Raw genomic sequence first — 24,621 nt, forward strand, 5'->3', positions numbered from 1 at the left:
AAACTGAGTCTTACTGTGATCTAGTATTAGTTTATTTTCTACAAGCCATGAACTTATGTCATGAACTGCACTGTTTGAAAGCGAGCCAGTGTTGCGCGCAACATCCTGTACTACCAAGCTAGTGTCATCAGCAAGCAGAAATATTTTGAAGTTACCTGTAATACTAGAGGGCATATCATTTATATAAATAAGGAACAGGAGTGGCCCCAACACTGATCACAGGGGCAACCCCCCCTCACCCTACACCACTCGGACCCCACATCACAGCCATTCTCAAGACTGCGAATAATGACCCTTTGCTGTCTTTTGCTAAAGTAAAAGGTGAACCAATTGTGAGCTACTCCCTGTACTCCATAATGGTCCAGCTTCTGGAGCAATATTTTGTGATCAACACAATCAAACATCATAGTTTAATCAAAAAATATGCCTAACATTCGAAACTTTTTGTTTAACCCATCCAGTACCTCACAGAGAAAACTGCACATTTGATAGCAAATCGTGATATAAAATGATCAATTATCCTTACATACACCGCCTTTTCAATAACTTTAGCAAACACTGATGGCATAGAAATAGGTCTAAAATTGTCTACATTGCCCCTTTCTCCTTTTTTATAAAGCGGCTTTACTACTGAGTACTTTTATCATTCAGGAAACTGACCATTCCTAAAGGAAAAATTACAAATATGGCTAAATACAGGGCTAACACGTGCAGCACAGTACTTTAATATGCTGCTAGGCACTCCGTTGTATGCATGAGAGTCCTTAGTCTTCAGTGATGTAGTTATTGACTCAGTTTCCCCTTTGTCTGTATCACAGAGCAGAATTTCAGGCATCAATCTTGGAAAAGCAATTGCCAAGAGAGTTATATGATTCCCTGTAGAAACTAAATTTTTATTTAATTCACCAGGAATGCTCAGAAAATGATTGTCAAACGCTGTACATATATCTGATTATCAGTGACAGAAATATTTTTACTACGAATTGACTTTATATCGTCGACCTTGTGCTGCTGACCAGACACTTCCTTCACAATTGACCATATGGTTTTAATTTTATCCTGTGATTTAGCTATTCTACTTGCACACCACATGCTCTTTGCCTTCCTAATAACATTTTAAGCACCTTACATTACTGTTTGCAATGGGCTGCTGTAGCTTGATTGTGACTACTTCTAACATTATGATACAATTACTGCTTTGTTCTACATGACATCCTTATCCCACTAATCAGCCACCCGGGCTGTCTTTTACTGCTAGTACCCCATTTAGATCATTCTAATGGAAAGCAACTCTCAAAGAGCATGAGAAAAGAGTTGAGGAAAGCAGAAAATAGTTGAGGAAAGCATTACATTTTTCATCTATGTTATCGGCGCTATAAACATCCTGCCACTCTTGTTCCTTGATGAGGTTTAAAAAACTCTCTATTACTGTTGGATTAACTTTCCTACATAGTTTGTAATTATACGTGACATTTGTTTCAGTTCAAAAGCCTTTTAGTGTTAAAATTTGTGCATCATGGACTGAAAGGCCATTCATCCTTTTACTAACATACTGCCCCTCTAGTAGCTGTGCTACTGTTCCCCTGCACCCTAGTTGAAAAAATCACAGTCTGCATCAGTTCATATGAATTTAGGAGATCTACCAACATCCTTTTGCTTGCACCATCATATACAAAATGCATACTGATGTCAGTCACCACATATAATTAATTTCTGGTACCTCCTACAAAGCGAATCAAGAACCCTCTCTAGCTTGAGGAGAAATGCTCTGAAGTCAAACTTAGTGGACCTATGAAGAACAACAATTAGAAGTTTAGTTTCACTAAATTTAACTGCACCAGCACAGCATTCAAATATCTGTTCAGTGCAGTGCCGTAATATGTCTAAAATGGAATACTGTTTTTTACATACATGGCCACTTCCCCACCCCACAAGGAACTCCTTTAAAAATAGCCAGCTAATCTGTATCCTGGTAAAGGAAGCCTCTGAATTGTCAAATTATTTAAGTGGTGCTCCGATATACCAATAATTTCAGAGTCAACACCTATAAGCAGTTCACTAACTTTATCTCTTATATTTTGATGAGGTATGCTAATTCCTTCTCGACTTGGAACCATGACGTCCTCTGAAGGTGAGACCTTAGTTAGAGGGACTTCCTTTAAGCAGGTATACCTATCAGCTGACTTCAATCTAAAAAAGGTGCAGCTCTAACACCAGCTACTACTGGAATTTTTCCATGTGTGGTCCACCACCACCCACTACACAGTCACCTACAAGCTTTGCCAGCCTCCCCTTCCAACACCTATTTAGGTGCAGGCCATGCCTAGTGAAACCCAATCTACTGATAGACTCAGCTGGCACCACTGAAATGTGACACGTGCCCTCTGACATTAGTGCCCTCTCCAGCACCATGTTAACACACCTAATAGCCACATTAAGATGAGGCTGGTCATGGTGCTAAAAAAGTTGCATGAAATTCACATTAGTGCCACTAGTTTGAGTAGCTCTCTTTACCAGGTCACCACCTACATCATATTCCCCGTCCCTGTCCTGCTCCACCCACTATCACTACCTGATCCTCCTTCATAAAATTCCTACATAACTCCCCTATGCTGTCAGTCACCTGAGCCAACCCTGCACTAGGCTTCACAATACTGGCGACCTGCTACTCACTGTCCAACACTTCCTGCAATTGCTGGCCCACGCCTCTACCGTGCGAACTACCTAACAGCAGAACCTCCTTCTTTGTGCTAGACTTTGCAACTGACCTAGGCCTCCTAACTGTTGAGGACTGCTGCATGTTCCCTATATCTACAGCCAACTGCAGTAGCAGAACTGCAAGACAGGCATTATGCATTATGATATGGTTTACTGTTAAAGTTCTGAGGAGTCAACTGAGATATTGCTTCCTCCAACGTGAAAATACCATGAGGATAAAATTAGAGAGTTTGAGCTTGCGTGGAACCTTACCAACAATCATTCTTTCTGTTAACAATAAAAGGGGACAGTGAGAGTGGCACACACCATAAGGTGGGTTGTGGTGTGTAGATGTAGATGTAAATTTAAGCAATGGTCACTGTTCCTCTACCATACACAGGTTGGCAATATGTGTGTGAAAGGATAGTTTTAGTTCCAGTGAAAAGCAAGGAAAGAGGTGATACATTTTCAGTGCCAAAATAGGGACCATTTAGTATTCTTAACAGTTTGTGAGTGGTTTGGTGATAATTCATTGCAAACATTACAGTGTCGTTTGTCAAGATAACTAGGACTTGTTTCTTCAGTTTTCCCACCCACTCCTCCTGGGAGATTGCATTGAACATAATATGCTGTTGGATTCTGTGAATACCACGTCCTGCAGAGCAGAACTACAGTGAGCTTTATTGTTACATAGAATGTGTGTGTTTTGTGCAGATGGATAGGAATGCACTTCAGTGTTGGAACGCTGTTGTTCTTGGCTGTTGACCTTACCTTCTCCACTCTGTTTCTGTGGACTTTATACTATTGTAAGTTGGTACTGATTTGACTTTTGATAGCTACTATGTCCATGAATTTTTCAATGCGAACGACCAGTGTTGTAAAGAAGCCTCATTAACAGATGCTCAGCAGGGGGAACTGGGTGCTTTTAGCCAGTTGGACATGTTAAAAGCCACATTAGTGTGCTTATATGTCTTTGTCCATTTTGCTAAGAAGACATTCACTCTCATGGTGGAGTAAAGAATTCTGCTCTTGTATGATGGGTAGGATGGTGTTACTATAAAAATTCAGATGTAGACTGACAGCAGAAAAGCTAACAGCATTTCAAGTTACAAGAATGAATTAATTAAAAAAGTAGACTGAAGTCATGACACGATTTTCTGAATTTAACCAAGGATTTTGTTTCACTGAGGCAGTCAATAAGAGGGTTAAGACACTGGAAAACATGAGGAAGAATGGAGTTCATGTCCATGGATATAAGTATTTAGCATTTAGTAGTTTCTGTTTCCTTCAAAAAGACCCCAGTGTTGTGCCCTGTCCTTGTGTCCCATCTCTACAACTTTTGTGCTAATCTGGTGCTGACCCATAAACTTCTTTCCTGTTTAGTTCATCAGCCATCTCAGTATGAGTCCATTGGATTGGTTTCATGCCTATGATGGATTGATGTTTGTTACTGTCACACTGAATGGGGGATGACTTTAAAACTCTCCCAGTTAAGTGGCCCAGTGCTTCACATTCTGATACCATGCAGGAAATGTTGAGAAGGGACACTCAGGCCTCAGTTCCAGTAAAGCTGGTATTGGTAATTTTAACCATTCACGTCAAGTTGACAACTTACTGCAGTTGCACTTTAGAGACACTTTTCATTTTAAAATGCCAATGAGGTTATTGTGCCTCTGATGAAATACTTGGTTATTAAATTTGAAATTTCTGAAAGTGAGGACATACAGAGGCTTAAAATGTCAATTTAAGTACCCCAGTGGTAGGATCTTGAGGTGGAAGTAGGCAATTTAGTTCTGCAATGGTTTTTCAATAAGTAATGCCCCACATTTTTTAAATGCTTCACATTTGATGTTTGTTCTTTGTGCCAGTGAAGTTTCAAACCATTCTGGCGGATGGCAGACCCATATTACATTGTTGAAATGACGACTACATATGACTCACGTTACAAGCTATGTGCAGTTATTGAATTCTTGTGTGCAGAAATAGAAACTGTAGTGAACATCCATAAATGTTTGTGTGCAGTGCATGGCGATGCTGCAGTTGATAGGTGTACAGTTGGAAGATAGGTAAAGAAAGTTACAGCCTCAGGAAATGCAGAAACAGAGCTCCATGATCAGCCACACTTGGGACATCCTGTCACAGCCACTGCTCCAGACATGCTGAATCGTGCAGATGCCATTATTCATGCCCACCGGTGCATCACAGCTCGACAATTGACTCTACAGTTCTGTCAGCATTGGAAGTGTATCTTCAATGATTGAGACTCTTGGATATTCAAAGAAGTGCTCATGGTGGGTTCCGTGAATGCTCACAGCGGACCATAAGATTAAAAGAAAGACCATTTCATCTGATTTGATGCAGTGTTTTGAGACTGACAGAGAGGCCTTGCTGTCATGGATTGTTACGAGGGACGAAAGTTGGGTGCACCACTTTGCGCTGGAAACAGAAAAGCAGTCCATGGAGTGGCATCAGCCTCATTCACCACAAAAGAAGAAATTCAAGACAACCCCTTCTGCCAGAAAAGTCATGATGACAGTCTTCTGGGATTGTGATGGCGTCATTCTCATGGATGTGATGTCTTGAGAGATTGCCCTTCAGCCAGTCTACTGCTTTTAAGCTGAACTGTGTTCATATTTGTGGGCATGAGGACTGATTAAAGGATTAGATATCTCAGCTACCAAAATTTCCTGACTTAATATAAGTACAAAAGTAATCAATTTTTGACAATATAATTTTATTGGAGAGATAAAAAAATCTACTCACCAAGTGGTGGCAGGAGAACACAAGCGCACACACACACACACACACACACACACACACACACACACACAGAAAGGTTTAACTTAGCAAACCTTGGGAGCCAGTGGCTCCTTCTTCCAGAAGAAGAATTGAAGGGGAACAAAGAGGGGTGAAGGGAAAGGGCTGGAGAGGTTTAGGAAAATGATTACATTTCAGAAAGGTCACCCAGTCTGGTAAGTTTTCCCTGACCAGGGTTCTGGGCAACTTTTCTGAACTTTACCTCTTTTTCTAATCCTCTCCAGTCCTTTTCCTTCACCACTGTTTCTTCCCTCTCAACTCTTCTGCTGAAAGAAGGAGCCACTGGCTCCCTAAGCTTGTTAAGTTAAACATTTTTCTGTGTGTGTTCTCCTGCCATCGCTTAGTGAGTAGATTCTTTTCTCTCTCCAATTACATTACATTGTCAATGTGACACACGGGCTATCAGGTCAATGTAAAATGATAGAAAATTGTTCAGGACATTCATGATACAGTTCTCCATTTACAGTCAGCAAGGGAAGGTGTACTTGCACATGTTGGTGGCCAAAGAGACAAGTGAACTGATCACTGAGATAGGCCATACACCTGCATCACCACTTTTGAGGAGAAAGATGGTACATCAGTCTGAAAATGAATAACCAGAGGTACAAAATAAGATTCTGCTGAACATCCTACCAACCAACCAGATGGAAAGCAGTTACCATAAGAAGACTGTCGATAGAGCACTGTGCCACTACCTTCTTCAGTGATGGGGCCAAGGGCCAACTACTCTGGGGCACTTCTGATGCGCTAGTCTGTGTGTGTTACATTTAGCCAGATGATTTTAGATATAGGTGAGACAAGATTGTAGGTTTGAAAGAAGACCTGCCTTCTATTTTAAGTGATGGAGAGTGAGTGTGATGCAAAATGCAGTATAGTCAAGGGTGGCTTTCAAAGTGGGAGATCCTGCTCTGAACAAATATTTGTTCTGTGTAACATAATAGAATTCAAGTATTCACTACACCTATACTTTGTCGATTTCAAAAAAGCATTTGACCGTACACACTGAGAATCATTGTGGAATATTGTAAACCTCTATGGACCACCCCATTGATGTTTCCCGAAACTCATATCTACATTTGAGCTGCCGTATGGGAACAAAAGATGGGAATACCCCTTTCTCTAGTATTCTGACAGGTGTCAGACAGGGATACATTTTGCCACCATTCCTTTTCATACTAATCATAAACTTCATAATGAGAAAAACATCGTCAACTCCAACATGGACATATGCTCACATTAGCGTCTGAGCTTATGGACTTGGCTTTTGCTGATGACATTGTTCTTCTGACAGAGACACCCCAAAGTTTATAACTAATGAGCACCACGCTGAATGGAATGGCCAGTTCTGTAGGGCTAAAAGTAATTAGTGAACAAGCAAAAACAATGTGCATAAAAAGTGAAAATGTATCTGTTGTATAGTGACCATAGCCTGACTATGTACACTGCCAGTCCGATGTCTTCGCCCTGCAGCCTTTCCTACCTGCTTCACATGTTATGAGCTCTGTATTATGTGGAAACAGCCCATTACAGGTGCCACTAAATGGCGCCAGCCACACTTCTGAGCAGCATATGTGTCAGGAAACCGGCAGCACTGCTGTTGAGGAAGCACATATCACATGGTTATGGATGTACTTCCGTCTTCTGGTTACTTAAGGTCAAGCACAGCCTCCAGCGGGCAGTCAGATGCTCATTCAGTTCTGGGCCAGGATCTGGCTACACTTGCAGTTCATAAATTGGAACTCGCCGAGACCAGCCAGGAAGCTCCGGTTTGCTCCTCTCTGTCTCTGTACAACCCCACTAACGCCATTGGTGCAAACCCCATGGATGCCGGCTTGCAGACATTCAGGGTGAGGCTTCCTGCAGATCCAGTATCTCGCCAGTCAACTTTGTTTCTGTTATTCTCAAATGATCATAAACAATCTTTCAGATGTTCCTAGAACTAACTTGCTTGTGAACTTGTGCTATGGAAAATGGTGCTCTTACTTCAATGTGAAAAATCATCATTTACTACAGCATGCAGAAGTAGGACCGAAAAGTGTCGACTCAGATTATAGTGCAACAGAAGGTGTTACAAGATGTTGAACGATTTCTACATCTCAGCAGCCTTGGATATAGACATCACCAGAAAATTGGAAAAGTTTCAGCAGTATTCCAACGAGAGTGACTCATATGGTAATTATGTAGTGTACACAAAGCTTTGGCTGTACTCCTTTATCATCCTACAGACAGCTATATACGCATGTGTACCTGGAAAATGTTGGCAAAATCAGCACATGAGCTCAATGTTTGTCACCAATGATGCATGGTGATAATTTTGAAGATCAACTATCATGACCATGTTTCAGATGATGAAGTGTTGAAAGAAGTGATCTACACAGCCTATATAAAAACATTGCTGAAAGAAGAATGAAGCTTGTTGGACATCATCTCTGCATAAAGGACGGAAGAGTACCCAAGTCAGCACTGTTGTGGAAACCAATGGATGGATACAGATGGATAACACCTGGAAATGAACTTTTGCAAATGAAATTCTATACATTGATGTGAAATGGGAGGCAGCTGAAAACTTGGCAGCTGATTGAGAACACTGGTGGAAACTTGTTGCCTTATATGCCACCTTGGACAGGAGGAAATAAATCCAAACAGGTACTGATGGAAATGGAGAGTATTATACCATGAAGCACCATTCTGATTCTTATCAAACGTTGTGGAGATGGTCATTGCATAATAATTAAATTATTAAATTTTCATTCCATTCAGAAAAGATGTCCATTGCCATCAGTATGAGTTTTGACCGTCCAAACTAACTCTACTATTTGTTGTGATATGAAAGCAAACAGCCTCCAGTTATTAGTTGCTGAAGATTGCTGGCTGGAGGCTGGTATGTAGGTGTATGCCTTTCTGTCACATCCCAGACATGCTGTAAGGGTGACAGATCAGGGGACTGAACAGGCCTGTCAAGGACCTATACATTCCTCGAGGCATTTGTGATATGAACAGCAGGGCAGGGTCTCACATTATCCATCTGGGCTGTGCCATTTGGTATTGTGCTCATAAAGTGTATAACAGGTGTACCATTCTTGCCACATACTGATGAACATTCAGCTTTCTTTCAACAATTACTAAATCAGTTCTGAGTTGTCAAGTCAAATAGCTCCCTAGACCGTGGTTCCCAGATTTGGAGAGGTATGGGTCCCAAGAAATGCCACTTCCTGTGACCTTTTAGCCACATCGCCATGGTCACATTAGTAGCAATCTGACCACCAAAACAGAAGTGAGACTTGTTGCTAAGTACTACAGAATCTCACGCAATGATCCTGTTGTCTCCAGCTCTACACCATGCAAATTTCTGTTGCCTGTGATATTGTACAAATGGTCGACGATTCATGGGAACTTGAGATCTCAGCCCAACTTTCAAGTATTTGTTCTCAAGGGTGTGTGGTGATGTGCCTGTAACTTTTTCTTGGGTTTTAGCTGTTTGCATCCACCTGTTCATGAGAGCCAGTCAAATGATTCTACCTTCTTCTCATGGTGTACTCCTTCTGGAAGAACCTTTGCCTATTCTTCTTATCACTCTCTTGTCATGAGCTATATCACCACCATTTGTTCAGTAGTCATTGTACTGCAATGAACTGTTTGTGTGGTCAGTCGATACGACGACCCCATGTACCTCATACAGTGATTTGACCTTTCTCAAAGTTTGGAAGGTGGCGATTAGCTGCACATGCATGTTCTCTCGGCCTGCTGTGTTGTGAACTCTACCTTATAATTTTCAATAATGTTAAGCGCATCCAGTAGCCATGAAGTATTCATACCATTGAGCAACTGTAGGGATGACTTATTTTCTGTACTGAAAATAAACTCACAGTAGGGTGAAATCTTAATCAACATGTCCAACAGACATGAAAAGACTGGAGTATTAGCTTAATAGCATTCTATCAAGACGTTCATGGTGTAATACTTTCTGTCAGTGTGAGAGAAGAGATTGTGATACACTACTCAGTAGCTGGCTATACTTTTACCAGTAAACAGCCAGCCACATATACCTGTGGTATTGTTTTTCGCACTTAAATTATGTCTGTAAGCCTCAATTGAAATCGTAGCTACTTAATTTTAAAAGGGAGCTGGGGGGGGGGGGGGGGGGGGAGAATTGTACTGAGCATCAAGTTTTCAATATCTAGGAACAGTAATCTAGCTGCCTAACTTCTTGTTGATGAAGTCTCTACTGTTGCTCAAAATTCAGAATGAGGAACAACATTTTTATCTTTTTTCCTTTGCTTTGGTGCTACTGAGGGAGTGACAGTGGCATAATCATGGGATACATTTTTGTTGAAAAAGTAGACATGGTATACATTAAATTCTAGTTTCATATTACATCTCTTCTTAACAGTAGCAATTACAAGGAGGAAAAATAATGTTCACATGAAAGCTTTTATTGACAGAAAGCCACACTACACAGCTGTTTAATGAATTAAAATGGTTCTCTCATCTGAGGCCAGTCACGATAAAGGTAGTGAGCACTGAAGCCTTTCCATTGTGCTAGAAGCCAGTGAATGAGGTGACACAGTAGTTAAAACTCATATTTGGAGGGGTAGTGTTCAAATACACATTTGTTTTTAGGTTTCCCAAATCAGTTGAGATGAATGTTAGGGCAATTCTTTCAACAAGGCCATGGCCAAGCCTTATCCCCTCCTCCTTCCTCCCACCTCCCCCCCCCCCCCTCCACACACACAAACACACACACACACACACACACATGGTCCTCAGTTGGTAAATGTGTTTGAGACGTGTAAATTACTTTCATCGTTTATGTCACTCTGTGTCCCAATAAACTGTGTCTCTTTCATGACCATTTGTTTCCTTTTGTTCCTACCTAAAACATCTACTTACTCCTTACATTTGCACCTATAATATTTAAGTATATAGTAATTCTGCAGTTAACTTTGAAGCAGAGATACTAAAAACTGTCAGAAAATGCTTTGAGAAATAAATGTGGTATGCAGCTGTAGAATACCCACAGTCAGTATTTTATGTAATGTTTCAAGGAAAGCAACTTCTGCAACAACAGGTGCATACAACCATGGTTGTTGGCTGCATTGACCCAGGCTCAGCCACTGGTTGTTCACTCGCCACCATTCCCACCATATGATGAATCCACGGAAGATTGGGATGCTTACGAGAACATCTTCTCTAACATTTTGTGGTGTTCTGGGTTGTTGACAAGGTGGTCTGTAAGGCTCTTTTCTCATAATGGATACCCTTTCATATGTGCCACTGACTGTGCCAATTGGCTCCTCTGTATGAACCATCGTCACTTTATTTTTGTAATGATATCTGTAGTTTGCTGTCCTCCTATCACCTGAAGCATATGCATCTGATCGTTGCACATGCTGTCACAAACAACCACAGCAGTCACATCGAGCTTTGGTGCATGAGCTCTTTGGCCTCAGTCATAAGTGTTGGTTCATCATGTCTAAGTCCCAGGATCTTATGCAAACACCATGGTCAGAGATAAAATCATTTGTTCAGCCCCATGTAAGGAGGTGTGTCAATGTGCCCTTCAGTTTTAGGACCCTGTGTTAGAAGAGATTTTGAATTCTGCACAGTCGTTCAAAACCTTCTGTGCTGCAGGCCATCATTTAGAGTCTTGGAGTGATGTCACCATTGTCGACAGCATGTAGCCCTGGCGCACGGAGCATAGTACACTGTGGGGGCAGAGGAGGTAGCCGCAGTATAAACAAGCCAGTTGGACCAATGTAGACAAACACGTCATCGGCAGCAAGAACAGTTTATGCCATTTTCTTCATGCCCCTCTTGTTTTGTACAGCATGGACAGACGGCTTGCCCCAGGTGTGGGCCTCTTACCGTAAATGTAACGGAAGGGTCACATAGCAGCAATATATCGATCTCCATAACCCCCCTCTCAGGAGTCATAGCAGGAATCAATGGATGTTGATATTCCTACTGTTCCATTGTTGTGTAGGATGTGGGGGCCATCATGCGCCTACTCAACTCACATACGGGTGCCAGACACTAGGGTCCCCACCATTGGCAAGTGTCAGTTGGTAAACTATAATGAACAGAAGACTCTTATTCTCGGCCAGTTCACAACTGACAAAGGTGACAAGTCAGTTGTATGTGTGTTATGTATTTGGGGGTCAATGGTGTAAATACCGAACGACATAGGAGACAATCTGTATAGCCCTATTAGACTGTTTGCAGATGATGCTGTTGTTTACTGTCTTGTAAAGTTATCAGAGGACCAAAATGAATTGCAAAATGATTTAGATAAGATATCTGTATGGTGCAAAAAGTGGAAATTGACCCTGAATAAAGAAAAGTGTGAAGTTATTCACATGAGTACTAAAAAAAATCTGCTAAATTTCGATTATGCGATAAGTCACACAAATCTTAAGGCTGTAAATTCAGCTAAATACTTAGGGATTACAACTACAAATAACCTAAATTTTAACAATCACATAGATAATGTTGTGGGTGGAGCAAACCAAAGAATTCATTGGCAGAACACTTAGAAGAAGCAACAGGTCTACTATAGAGACTGCGTGCATCACACTTGTCTGCCCTATTCTGGAGTATTGCTGTGCGGTGTGGGATCTGCATCATTTGGGACTGATGGATGACATAGAAAAAGTTCAAAGACGGGTGGCTCGGTTTTGTAATATCACGAAATAGGGGAGATAGTGCCACAGGCATGATATGTGAATTGGAGTGGCAGTCATTAAAACAAAGGCATTTTTCAGTGTGACGGGATCTTCTCATGAAATTTCAATCACCAGTTTTCTCCTCCGATTGTGAAAACATTCTGTTGGCACCCACCTACATAGGGAGAAATGATCATCACAATAAAATAAGAGAAATTAAAGTGCTTGTTTTTCCTGTGCACCATTCGAGAATGGAACAGTAGAGAAACAGGTTGAAGGTGGTTCATTGAACCCTCTGCCAGGCACTTTATTGTGAATAGCAGAGTAATCATGTAGATGTAGATTTGTTTGTGTTAGATGCCATTGTTACTTTTGGTTTTTTCTACTGCAGGTGTGGTTCATCTGGTGTCAGACCAAGCGCATTTTCGTAAATTGGACTCCTTGTATTCTGAGTTCTTGGTTCTATTTGCCCCAGGGTTAGGTTGTGCAAACAGTTTCACGGCATGCATCACCCTCTAACCCTCCATCCACCCTCGCTTTTTTCGGTCACAGTCAGTGCCAGTAGCTTTGTATGGCCAGGTTAAGGCAGAACTGGATTGCTTAAAGTCACTGGGAATGATTAGACTGATTTCGTCAGGTGAATGGGCTATGTCCATGATTATCGTAAATAAGCTGCCTGATAAACTTTAGCTCTGTGTGGACTTTGAGGTCACTATTAATGGACAGGAAATCATAGAAACTTACCCCCTGCCTCACTTGAAGGAGTTGCACGTGAAGCTGGCTGTGGTGAACTCTCTTTTGAAAATCAATTTGGCTGAAGCCTACCTTCAGATTGTAGTGGACGAGGCATCAAAACAGCTGCTTGTGGCTAATGCACGTATTGGTCAATATCAGTATCAGTGGCTAATGTTTGTGGTCACTAGTGTGCCTGCTGTGTTTCAATGTTTTGTAGAAGAGGTTACAATGGTTGTCCTTCATTGCATTAACTATCTTGATGGTATCATAAAAATATGTGGTCCATGGAGGATCACCTATGTAACTTCTATTTTTTGTTTACTGTTCTACAGGCCGTGGGCCTCAAATGTAATCCCACTAAGTCTCACTTTCTCCACCCTTCCATAGTTTATTAGGGTGATTAAATTTCCCATAAGTGCATGTACTCCATGCAACAACATGTCGCTGCCATTGTGGCTTTGCCCTGTCTGTCACATCTCTCAGAGCTTCAGGCACTCTTTGGCAAAGAAGCACAGTATCACAAGTCTGTCCCCAGAGCGGCTGCTATTGCCCACCCTTTGGTCTGCAACCTGTGAGCATACTTTCATGCAGCTTAAGGACAGTCTTCATTCCGCTCTGTGTCTTGCAACATTTCAACCTGGCAAGCATCTGGTCCTGGCCACAGACATGTCCCAGTACGGAATGGGAGTGGTCTTGGCCCTTCATCCTTCAGATGGCTCTGCAAAGCCTATTACTTTTGCATTGAAAACACTCAACACAGCTCAGCAAAATTATTCTCAAATGAAAAAGGAAGCTCTTGCTGTTTCATTTAATTACCTACCATCAGCCCTTAGTTTCTCTGTTTAGCCTGTCAGTGCCCTTACTGGAAAAAGCCACTCGTCATCTTCAGCATCATGCCCTGTTCTCGTCCCAGTACAATTATGAGATCATTTTTTTGTCTCATGTCTCAACGTGCGAACACAAATGCTCTGTTCCGGGTCCCCATGGACTCTGACACCTCGTTTGATCAGGAGGAACTGCTTGGACAGTGCTCCTCAGTGTGTAGTGCAGCCTTTCGAGAACTTTTGTATGCACAATGGCATTCACCATGTTGCAGCACCTCCCTTCCATCCATAGTCAAATGGCATGGTGGTATTCCTTGTCTGAACATTTAAGATGCAGATGCACAAGTACATAGAGGATTTTCCAGCCAAGGAGGCTCTCACATTTTTTTAAGCTCATACAGAATGATGCCAACTGGGACCAAGAGTCCCACTGAGCTCCTTCACACGCTGTCAGCTGCATATGCTGCTCAGCCTCTTGCCATCAGGCAGGTGTCCGCCAAAGGTGCTGGTTTTGTTGACATTTGTGTGTTCTTGCACTGTAATGACTCTTGGCATGCCATCAGAACCAGTTCTGTCCCAGGATGGGTGAAGGTCCCCTTCTTGGGCTGTGAGCCTGACACCTCATTCTTCGTCAACCTTGGCTGGTCCGGGGATCAAGCATGCCTGGTTGTGCCTGCCTACCCCAGCAGTCAGGGCTTTATTGGCACTGACAGTGAGTTTGCTTCCTGTGGCAGTGTCAGTGCCTTCCATTGCACTGAGCAAGTGCTACTGTCAGAGGGTGTGGAAGCTGGATCTCCATCACCAGAGCCTCTCCTCTTGAGTCTGCCGTCATTACTGCCCTGTTGGTGCCCCCTTGTTGTGGGCTCTGACGTCTGGATGGCTCCGGCTCCTTTGTGTCTGATCCTGTCCACTGGCCATCCTGGTGTTTGCAGACAAAGGTGTTGCCCTCATCCTTCTCAATTTTGTCCATACCTACCACCCACACTGTACATAGGTTGGACCACTAAGGCAAGTTTAGTGCATGTTGACATTCAAGCAGTGCATCCACAACTACCTGAGGCAGCTGCTAGGGGCAGCCAGGTCACTGACCACCATCACCAGGTCTGCCATGTGCGCACAGCATTACACTCGTGACTCTTGATGTGGATAGTGTCTTTATAAGAGCATGTAAGGACCTCTGGGCCCTCAATTGTTAAATGTGTTTGAGACGTGTAATTTACTTTCATTGTTGATGTCACTGTGCACTCAATAAATTATTTCTCTTTCATGGCTGTGTGTTTTCTTATGTTCCTAGCTAGAACATCTATTTAGCCTTTTCATTTGCGCCTATGATACTTAACTCTTTAGTAATTCTGCAGTTAACTTTGAAGCAGAAATTCTAAAGACTGACAGAAAATGCTTTGAGAGATAAATATGGTATGCAACTGGAGAGCACCTATATTCAGTATTTTATGTTATATTTCAGTAAATACTTTATCTTAATCATTGTTACACTGAGGTTCTCCATCACTGTAAAACATTCTGTAACACAACAATAATTGTATCCATTAAATTGTTTTTTCTTGGTTCTGAGAAAAAAATCTGTGACCCTTTGGAGTAATTGATCCTCTTTAGCAAGAACAAATGATATGGTTTTTAAAATATTTATTGTAACAGCCTCTGTTGCAATTGGTGACACTTGATAACTAGTTTTCAATCACATTTAATGATCATAATATGTGCCATAAGCTAAATGTGAGATGACATGCTCGTGTTGCAATAAAATCTTCTGAAGTGTCTTCCCAGGTCAGTTTGCAGTGAGTTCATGATGTTTTGGAAGGCATGTAAGTACTCTCCTTCCATCTTTGGATGAAGTACCAGTGTCTCACAATCTGTCTCATTATGTAGTAACTGGCAATGGTTGACCTTTAAATCTCCACTGTGGTTGCTCCACAACAATTAAACCATCAAGTGGCAATTTGTTTACATTGCTGGCAGCTCTGTGCCCATTACTGCCCCATGAAAGGCAACATGTTGCCCCTGTATTAATGTTTCCAATGCTAGTTGTCAGTTATTACTGATGGTGAAACCCTTATCACCAATCACAAGATTTGTTATCACGCTTATTTCCTTTTCAGACTGAGTTTTACATTGTGTATATGTTCAGTGCGACATACGGAGACCCAGCATTGTGTCTGACCAAAATAAGACTTGCCACAGACCATGGACTGTGGTAGGTCCCAGATATACAATGCCCAAGATTATCTTGTATGCTCCTCAAAGAATTTCTTATTTTTGCACTTGTTTAGAAGATGGGCCTGATTCATGTTTTGTTTAGAGTTTTACCGTTTCTTTTGGAGGCTTCACCAGCAAATGATAGGAAGGTAATTCTCTGGTGTGTTCCTTAGTTCTTGTCTCTATGTCTTCTAATATCTTCCTTACTGTAACTGCCGGAAGGAAAGGTCTTTTCCACATGTTCAAGCTCAGCAAGTAGGTTTTCATCGTCATATATAGTCTTCATTCGACCTGTGCATCAGCATCAACAGACACAAAACTCACTGTAGTGTATGATGGTAGCTTGAAGATCTGCGTGAATGGGTTTTGTACATATCCATTGCCCAGAAGGCCATGGGGTTTCTTCTGCACATGGACCTTCACAAACACTAGACAACTGTTCTCATCAACCTTCATGATGAATCTGATGTTTTTATGGATATTATTAAAGTGGTTGAGGAATTTCTCGAGAAAGACCTCCGATGCTGCTGCACCACGAGTGTGTCATTGTTATATCTGTAGACATACTGTGATAGATGTTTCAGTGTATTTAAAGTGATTTCTTCAAATAGCTCCATACAGAAGTTGTTATAAAAATGAACCTGTTGGGATTCCATCAACTTGGTCATAGCTGTTCCTATCATGAAAGAAGTATGTGTTGGTTAAGCACAGTCTTGGCAGTGGTGGTGCAGGGGGCCAGGATTATATGTGATGGAGCCAGTACACCTGATTAAAACCTCTACTTCCATTAGGTATAGGAAGGGATGATATCACGATGTTGTTGAGGGCACGGAGACGTGGAGACAAGAGTGAAGAAAAAGACTGGCACAGCCTCGACAAAGAACTGGCAAAGGTTTAAACAAGAAAGGACTCAACCTCTCTTTTGACATGCCAATATAAGAAATCTTTTGGGCTGTGTGGAAGACAACTTTGGGCTTTGCACACCTAGGGTCTATCACATTCCCTTGGAATGCAACAATTCTTACACTGAAAATATAATGTAACTGGATAGATAAAAAATTTATTCACCAAGCAGTGGCAGGAGAACAAACACATGAAAGGTATTACGAGTGCAAGCTGTTGAAGCCATTGGCTCCTTCTTCTGGCAGAAGGGTTGAAGGGGGAGGAAGAGGTGCGAAGGAAAAGGACTGGTGTGGTTTAGGAAACTGGTAGAGTTTCGACATTGGACAGATATAGTGCTGTACCTCCTTATGTTGCACTGAACATATGCATACTGTAAGACTTACCCAGGGAGGTAAGTTTGCCCTGATTGAGCACAGCGTAATGGTGTAGCACATATTAAATTTTGAAAAGATGTCTTTTCAACTGTCCAGCAAGTGGTTGTAGTTTGAAAAGATGTCTGTTACCTGTCCAGCATGTGGATACTGGGACAGTGTTATTGAGATGGCAATGAAATATGTGAGACAACAGATCTCATGAATTATGAGAGGAGTTTTTCCGTCAGTGCATCTTCACAACCTACATTGTAAACAATGAGATGGGTGCAACATGCTGCCTTTCTGGAGCAGCAGTGGACCATGAGCTGCCAGCTGTGTAAGCACATGGCCAAGTGATGGCTAAATTGTTGTGAGTGGCCATTTGAGGGATTTAAAAATCAACTACCATCAATTACTAACTAAGGAGTCAGACTGTAAGACATTGGCACTTCATCAGAAGATGGAAGGAGGGTATCTGTTTCTGAAACATTGTAAACACACCGTGAAATGAAGTGGTAAGAAACCCATGAAGATAGACTTGTGTGGAAACCTTCATTTACACATCAGGGTCTTGTTCATTAAGAAGATAACCAGGCAATAGAACAGTCATCTGAAACATGTTGATATCATTGTGGTGCTCTTTTTGTCTGATGGTTTGCTGTTTCAGAGTTCAGTGGACATGCTCTGTGTATTCATCATTTTTATTTGAGGTTAAAAATATTAAAAAATGAAGTATGTGGTTTCTTTGTGTTACAGAATTCTTTGTTGCTTAAGTAAAACCATTATGCCAACAAGAGAAGAACTGCCAAGATCAGAGCCTTTTCGTAGCTGGACTGATGATTTACCAGTGTGCCGACTTTCAGGTAAAATACTGAATTTGCGGTGTATTGTGCAAAAATTATACTTATTAGTTAAAAGATGTATTGGTTTTTCTGTAGTAACCATTATAGTGGATAACCTGTGAGCAAAATACGTCTTCCCTCTGTTATTTGTGCTGTGATTTGGAATGCTAGCATTCCAATGAAGGCTTAACTCATAATAATAATAATGCATCTCTAGCATAATCTAGAGTGATTTTTAAAGTCCAGCAGACTTTGTCTTGAGAATAACACCAAATAACTGCATGGCATCCATGCTGTCAACTTGTACTCTTACAAGTAGATATAGTATGTGGTAGTATAACAGGTCTCTGGACAAATGAAAGAGTGATTTCAGGTGTGCCGCAGGGGAGTGTTGTAGGACCGTTGCTATTCACAATATACATAAATGACCTTGTGAATAACATTGGAAGTTCACTGAGGCTTTTTCCAGATGATGCTGTGGTATATCGAAAGGTTGTAACAATGGAAAATTGTACTGAAATGCAGGAGGATCTGCAGTGAATTGACGCATGGTGCAGGGAATGGCAATTGAATCTCAATGTAGACAAGTGTAATGTGCTGCGAATACATAGAAAGGAAGATCCTTTATCATTTATCTACAATATAGCAGGTCAGCAACTGGAAGCAGTTAATTCCATAAATTAAAGCAGATGCCAAACTGAGATTCGTTGGAAGAATCCTAAGGAAATGCAATCCGAAAACAAGGGAAGTAGGTTACAGTACACTTGTTCACCCACTGCCTGAATACTGCTCACCAGTGTGGGATCCGTACCAGATAGGGTTGATAGAAGAGATAGAGAAGATCCAACGGAGAGCAACACTCTTCAGTACAGGATCATTTAGTAATTGCAAAAGCGTTACGGAGATGATAGATAAACTCCAGGAGAGACGCTCAGTAGCTTGGTACGGGCTTTTGTTGAAGTTTTGAGAACATACCTTCACCGAGGAGTCAAGCAGTATATTGCTCCCTCCTACGTATATCTCGCAAAGAGACCATGAGGATAAAATCAGAGAGATTAGAGCCCACACAGAGGCATACCGACAGTCCTTCTTTCGACGAGCTATACGAGACTGGGATAGAAGGGAGAACTGATAGAGGTACTCAAGGTACCCTCCGCCACACACCGTCAGGTGGCTTGCGGAGTATGGATGTAGATGTAGATGTAGATAATGGTTATAGTAACAAAAATGGTCACCATGTTTGGATATGCAGCATATATAAGTTAAATGAAGCATCCCAATATGTAAGTTTATGAGGAACAAGCTAAAATAGGTGATGTATCTCTTTAGCAACCTTTCTTGGGCTATGGCTATTGTTGTCATGTAAGATACTTTACAACTGTCTAGAAATATTACATCCGTATGGAATTGCTGAAGTAAGTCAGTCAGTCAGTCAAGCAAAAATTGGTCTGTTAGATTTAGTAGTGGCATTGAGAGTGTTACATGTAAGAAGACCACTATTAAGAGTTACAATAATTATTGACTATTAACTCTTATTCCTTGCTGTACAAGATATTAATATATTTAATGTTATCCATTTTAGAGAGTTGAGATGGCAGTTCTTATATTTTAACAGTAATAACTGATAGCATTGAACTGTATAAATGCAGAGTCTCACAGTGATAACATTGAATAAATTGTTCTCGGGTTTCCAACTGCGTCAATTGCTTAAAACTACATGAGCTTTCGGCCAAGCACTCCTTGGCCATTGTCAAGTGGTATGACTGCCAGTGGGCTGTTGGTGCACCCTTATATACGCTAACTGCCGGCTATGACGTCACTGGTGCCCGTGACATTGCCATATATGGGCATTTTTGAGTCAGCGTTTGATGTGCCCTCTTCAACCGCGCGATTGCTGGATCCCACCTTCTCTATTCAGGGTGTTTGCAGTAATTTTTATTTCAATAGCTTCCTTTATTTAACTGTCTCAGAAGCCATTAGTGCGAGCCACGACAGAGGTATCGTCAAATTTTATGTGGTGGCTGTTTTCTAATGCTTGCTCAGCTAATGCAGATTTCTCTGGAAAGCTTAGGCAATAATACCTCTCACATTCTTTCCTGCGTTGATCCACAGTGCGCACTGTTTGTCCGATCTACTTCTGGCCACACTCACAAGGTATTTCGTAGACTCCAGATGTTCTGAGACCTGCTGCATCTTTAACTGGTCTCGGTAATTGACGGATTTTCGTTGGAGGCCTGAAGATTGATTTGATCTTGTGTCTTTTCAACAGATGGCTTATCTTGCCCAACACAGAGCCACAGAATGGCAACAAAGCAAGTTTCTTTTCCTGCTCTTCATCAGTGGTCTTATTCTGATGCTTTCATCATTATGTAATGCTCGAAGGCTGTTGCGCTCAGCCCTGGTCATGTTGGATGCTGGTAACTTCACCTTTGTGCACCTCTGTGCGCTACTGAACAAAGATACTTATCGGAAGCTCCCACGCGACCCGACATCAAGAATAGTAAGAAAAACATCAGAACTTCTTAAGTGATCTTCAGTGGAAGACAGTGTGGTTAAGAATCTTCTCCCACAGGTGCCTAGACCACCTACTGCTTATGGTTTACTGAAGATACACAAGGATGGGATGCCACTTCGCCTAATTGTGTCCACAATACGTTCTCCGGCATACAAGCTGGTGAAGTACTTGGCCAAGCTCCTCGCTCCACATGTGGGACACTGCGAACATCATATAAAAAACTCAGCAGAATTTATCAGCAGAATCAACCGTCTACACCTTAGTGAGGATGATATTGTGGTCAGTTTTGAGTTAGTGGCGCTGTTTACGAATGTGCCTATCAAAGACGCTTTGGACCTAATTTCCCAGTACTTTGTAAGTGACGTGGTCAGGCTATTTAAGGACACTCTTACGTCCTCCTATTTTGTGTACAACGGCCAGTATTATGATCAGACAGATGGCGTAGCAATGGGTAGCCCGTTGGCTCCAGCTGTTGCAAACCTCTTCATGGAGAATTTTGAGGATATTGCCATAGATACTGCGGATTGAAGCCGAAGTGTTTCTTTCAATATGTTGAAGACACATTCGTCATTTGGCCACACGGACAAGAGAAACTAGACGAGTTTTTGGAACACCTCAGTGGCATCAACAGTAATATCCAGTTCACCATGGAGGTGGAAAAAGATAATGCACTGCATTTCCTCGACATCCTTGTCCACTGTAAATGATATGGGTGCTTTGGCCACAGCATCTACAAAAAACCCACCCACACAGACCTGTACCTGCACGCCACCAGCCATCATCATCCAGCACAGAAGCACACAGTATTACAAACATTGGTGTAACGTGCAAGAGTAATATCAGACGATGATAACCTGCCCCATGAACCGTGCCACCTACGCAGGGTTTTCAGGAATAACGGCTAGAGCGCCCATCAAGTGAAAGAAGTGATTTCCGGGAAATATCAGAGTATGACCACTGTTGAAGAGCAGGAAAAGAAACTTGCTTTGTTGCCATTCTGTGGCTCTGTGTTGGGCAAGATAAGCCACCTGTTGAAAAGACACAAGATCAAATCAGTCTTCAGGCCTCCAACGAAAATCCGTCAATTACTGAGACCAGTTAAAGACGCAGTAGGTCTCAGAACACCAGTCTATGAAATACCTTGTGAGTGTGGCCAGAAGTATATCAGACAAACAGTGCGCACTGTGGAACAACGTAGGAAAGAACATGAGAGGAATTATTGCCTACACTATCCAGAGAAATCTGCATTAGCTGAGCATGCGTTATAAAACGGTCACCACATAAAATTTGACAAGACCTCTGTCATGGCTTGCACTAACAGCTTCTTGGACAGTTTAATAAGGGAAGCTATTGAAATAAAAATTACTGCAAACACCCTGAATATAGACAGTGGCTTGCAGCTCAGCGCTGCGTGGGATCAAACTATTGCACGGTTGAAGAGGGCACATCGAATGCTGACTCAAAACATGCCCAATATGGCAATGTCACGGGCACCAGTGACGTCACAGCTGGCAGCTAGCATATGTAAGGGCGCACCAACAGCCCACTGGCGGTCATACCACTTTACAATGGCCAAGGAGTGTTTGGCTGAAAGCTCGTGTAGTTTTAAGCAATTGACGCGGTTGGAAACCCGAGAACATTTTATTCAGCATTGAACTGTTCTTATGTCCTACACTCAACTCAACAACCCGTTTTGGAAGACAATACTCTGATCACCAGGTTATCAAACTCAGCTCGTGAAGTTAAAACACTAAAAGTATACCAACACAGTTGTGGAGTTCATAAAAAACGGCAGGATAAAAATATATTGGACTGTGGGTCCTCATCTTACATTCAAATCTTTGACTTCTGCCTGTAGTTGGTCCATTTCCACACCATGCCATACACCAGACTGCATACTCCTGATTCACAGTGGGCTCCAAGAATGTCAATTTAACGCTTCTGCAGTCAGAAAGTTTTCAGTAGTGCTGAACCACAGTTAAAAAATATTTTTGAAGGAATACACTGCCATTTGGCTGTATATTTCCTGTGTACAATCTACATTTTGGCCTTCACACTGATCTTAGATCATTAGATCTTAGATCATTAACGTATTTTGTTGTGCAACATGCAGGATGACATATTATTTCATGCCATTATTGAGTATCTGTCATCCTACACAGTACACAGCAAAATGTTGTTTGTAATCTAAGAACATTGTACTCGATAATGGCATGAAATCTGAAATCTAGACTGTACACAGTAAATATACAATCAAATAGTGGTGTATATATAAATATAAAAAAAAGAAATGTTGCAGTGTGTGTTGGACATAAAACAATTGAACACTACTAGTTATTACTGAGATGATAATAAATCTGACTTTTCTGTATCATAAGTAGTACTCTAATCTTGCAAACAATATTTAATTTTTGTTTCTGTCTTTAACAAAATCTTTTGTTAAATAATGTGTCTGGTGTTCATGACAAAATGTACAGCTGTTCCATCTATGTCTTTAAAATGGAACCGGTTCACAGTTGAGAAATATTTATGATTTCAGGTGTTGGATTTTCAACAAACCAGATATACAGAGAAGATGGCTACCGTCAAGAAGAACATCCATTTGAAGACCGTAGTTTCCGCTGGCGTGTGGATGATTCAACCTCATTATATGGAGTATTTGACGGACATGAAGGTGTGCAGGCTGCAACATTCGCTCTTCAGAGAATGGCTGCTGAAATATTATTTGGAGAGTTACCAGGAAAAACCACAGATGAAGAAGTGAAAGAGTTTCTGAGGTTTGTAAGACTACCACATTTACTTTAAAACACTACAGTAATTACAGTAAGTGAAATGTATCTGTTGCCCTCCCCCGCATTATCATCAGCTTTAGTACCTAACTAACTTTTCTTGGAACAAGTGCTACCCACAACTCCTTCTTAGAAAAGAAAGCTAACTATCCACAGTGAGGGTACACTCCTGTTACAAAACATGCATTACTCCTCTCCATTGTGCCACTTGCTTGATGTGCACACTGCAACGCCATTTAAAATAAAACAAGTTCCCACTATACTTACTGTTCGTAAACCACTTCATTGCTGCACTCCTTAATTCTGAACTGGCAGAAATTGGACAACTTCAGGCTGTTAATGCTTTGTGTCTAACCACTCTAATAATAATAATAATAATGACAATAGTAAAACTGTGTGCAGCACTGTAGTAGCTCTTATGTAGTTACTGCTGTGTTGTGCTGTCAATTAATTCATTTATCTGTTTCAAAGCGAGTAATGAATCAATTTCTGGACTACTGCAGGCACTGACTACAACTTGGTGAAGACATTTTCTTGAGCTATTTAGCATTTGTTAAGTATATGTCTCACTTCTATCATTAGCGATGTATGGGACATAGCACAACATGTGTGTGTAGTGGGTGGACTATATAAGGAACCTGTAACCTTCACTGCATTAATGCTATTATTTGAGAAAAAGTAATAATTGATGACTTATAGTCAGTAATAGAGTCTTACAAAATTGTGATAGTAGTACTGATCTTTTGAAAATAATTTAGTTTTGTGACTGAAACAGAATCGAATTGTTTAGTTTTTACCCCTCTGAAAATTTAATTTTACCGCTCAGGGAGTAATTACCCCCAGGTTGGGAACCACAGCCTTAGTGGGAGTAGTCAACTGTAGGGTCCGCTTCTGTCAGTTCTGTCACTCATTTTAAAAATCTGATTCTTCAAAACAATAAAACAACAAAGCTTTTTATGAGATACGCCAGTAACACTCATAAAAGAACCACTTTGGATTCCATTAAAAAAGATTTATGTATTGTTTCTTAGCTAACACTTGATTGATTTCAGGTTTTTTCCACATTTAAAACTGATATCTACTTCAACAGATTCTGCAAATTCCTCCTAACAATTGAACGAGCAAATTTTATAGTAGTTTGGCAGAAGACAAATAGCATTACTATGCCTTGCCGTTCCCTCCCCCCCTCTCCCCCATCCCAACCCCAACACACACACACACACACACACACACACACACACACACACACAGAGAGAGAGAGAGAGAGAGA

The 24,621-nt window shown here is 41.4% G+C and overlaps 1 protein-coding gene across 1 annotated transcript in view; it reads left to right on the plus strand.

Annotated features, from left to right (window-relative positions):
• LOC124606859 (TGF-beta-activated kinase 1 and MAP3K7-binding protein 1-like) overlaps positions 1–24,621 on the plus strand; it is a 100,413-nt gene that overhangs the window by 26,160 nt on the left and 49,632 nt on the right. The window contains exons 2-3 of the mRNA XM_047138940.1: positions 17,962–18,068; positions 23,102–23,339. Of these exons, the coding sequence (XP_046994896.1) occupies positions 17,990–18,068; positions 23,102–23,339 (317 nt within the window). The 5' untranslated portion in view covers positions 17,962–17,989. The remainder of the gene's footprint in view (positions 1–17,961; positions 18,069–23,101; positions 23,340–24,621) is intronic.

Source organism: Schistocerca americana, chromosome 3 (genome assembly GCF_021461395.2).
Source record: "Schistocerca americana isolate TAMUIC-IGC-003095 chromosome 3, iqSchAmer2.1, whole genome shotgun sequence".
In the NCBI taxonomy this organism is placed as follows: domain Eukaryota; kingdom Metazoa; phylum Arthropoda; class Insecta; order Orthoptera; family Acrididae; genus Schistocerca; species Schistocerca americana.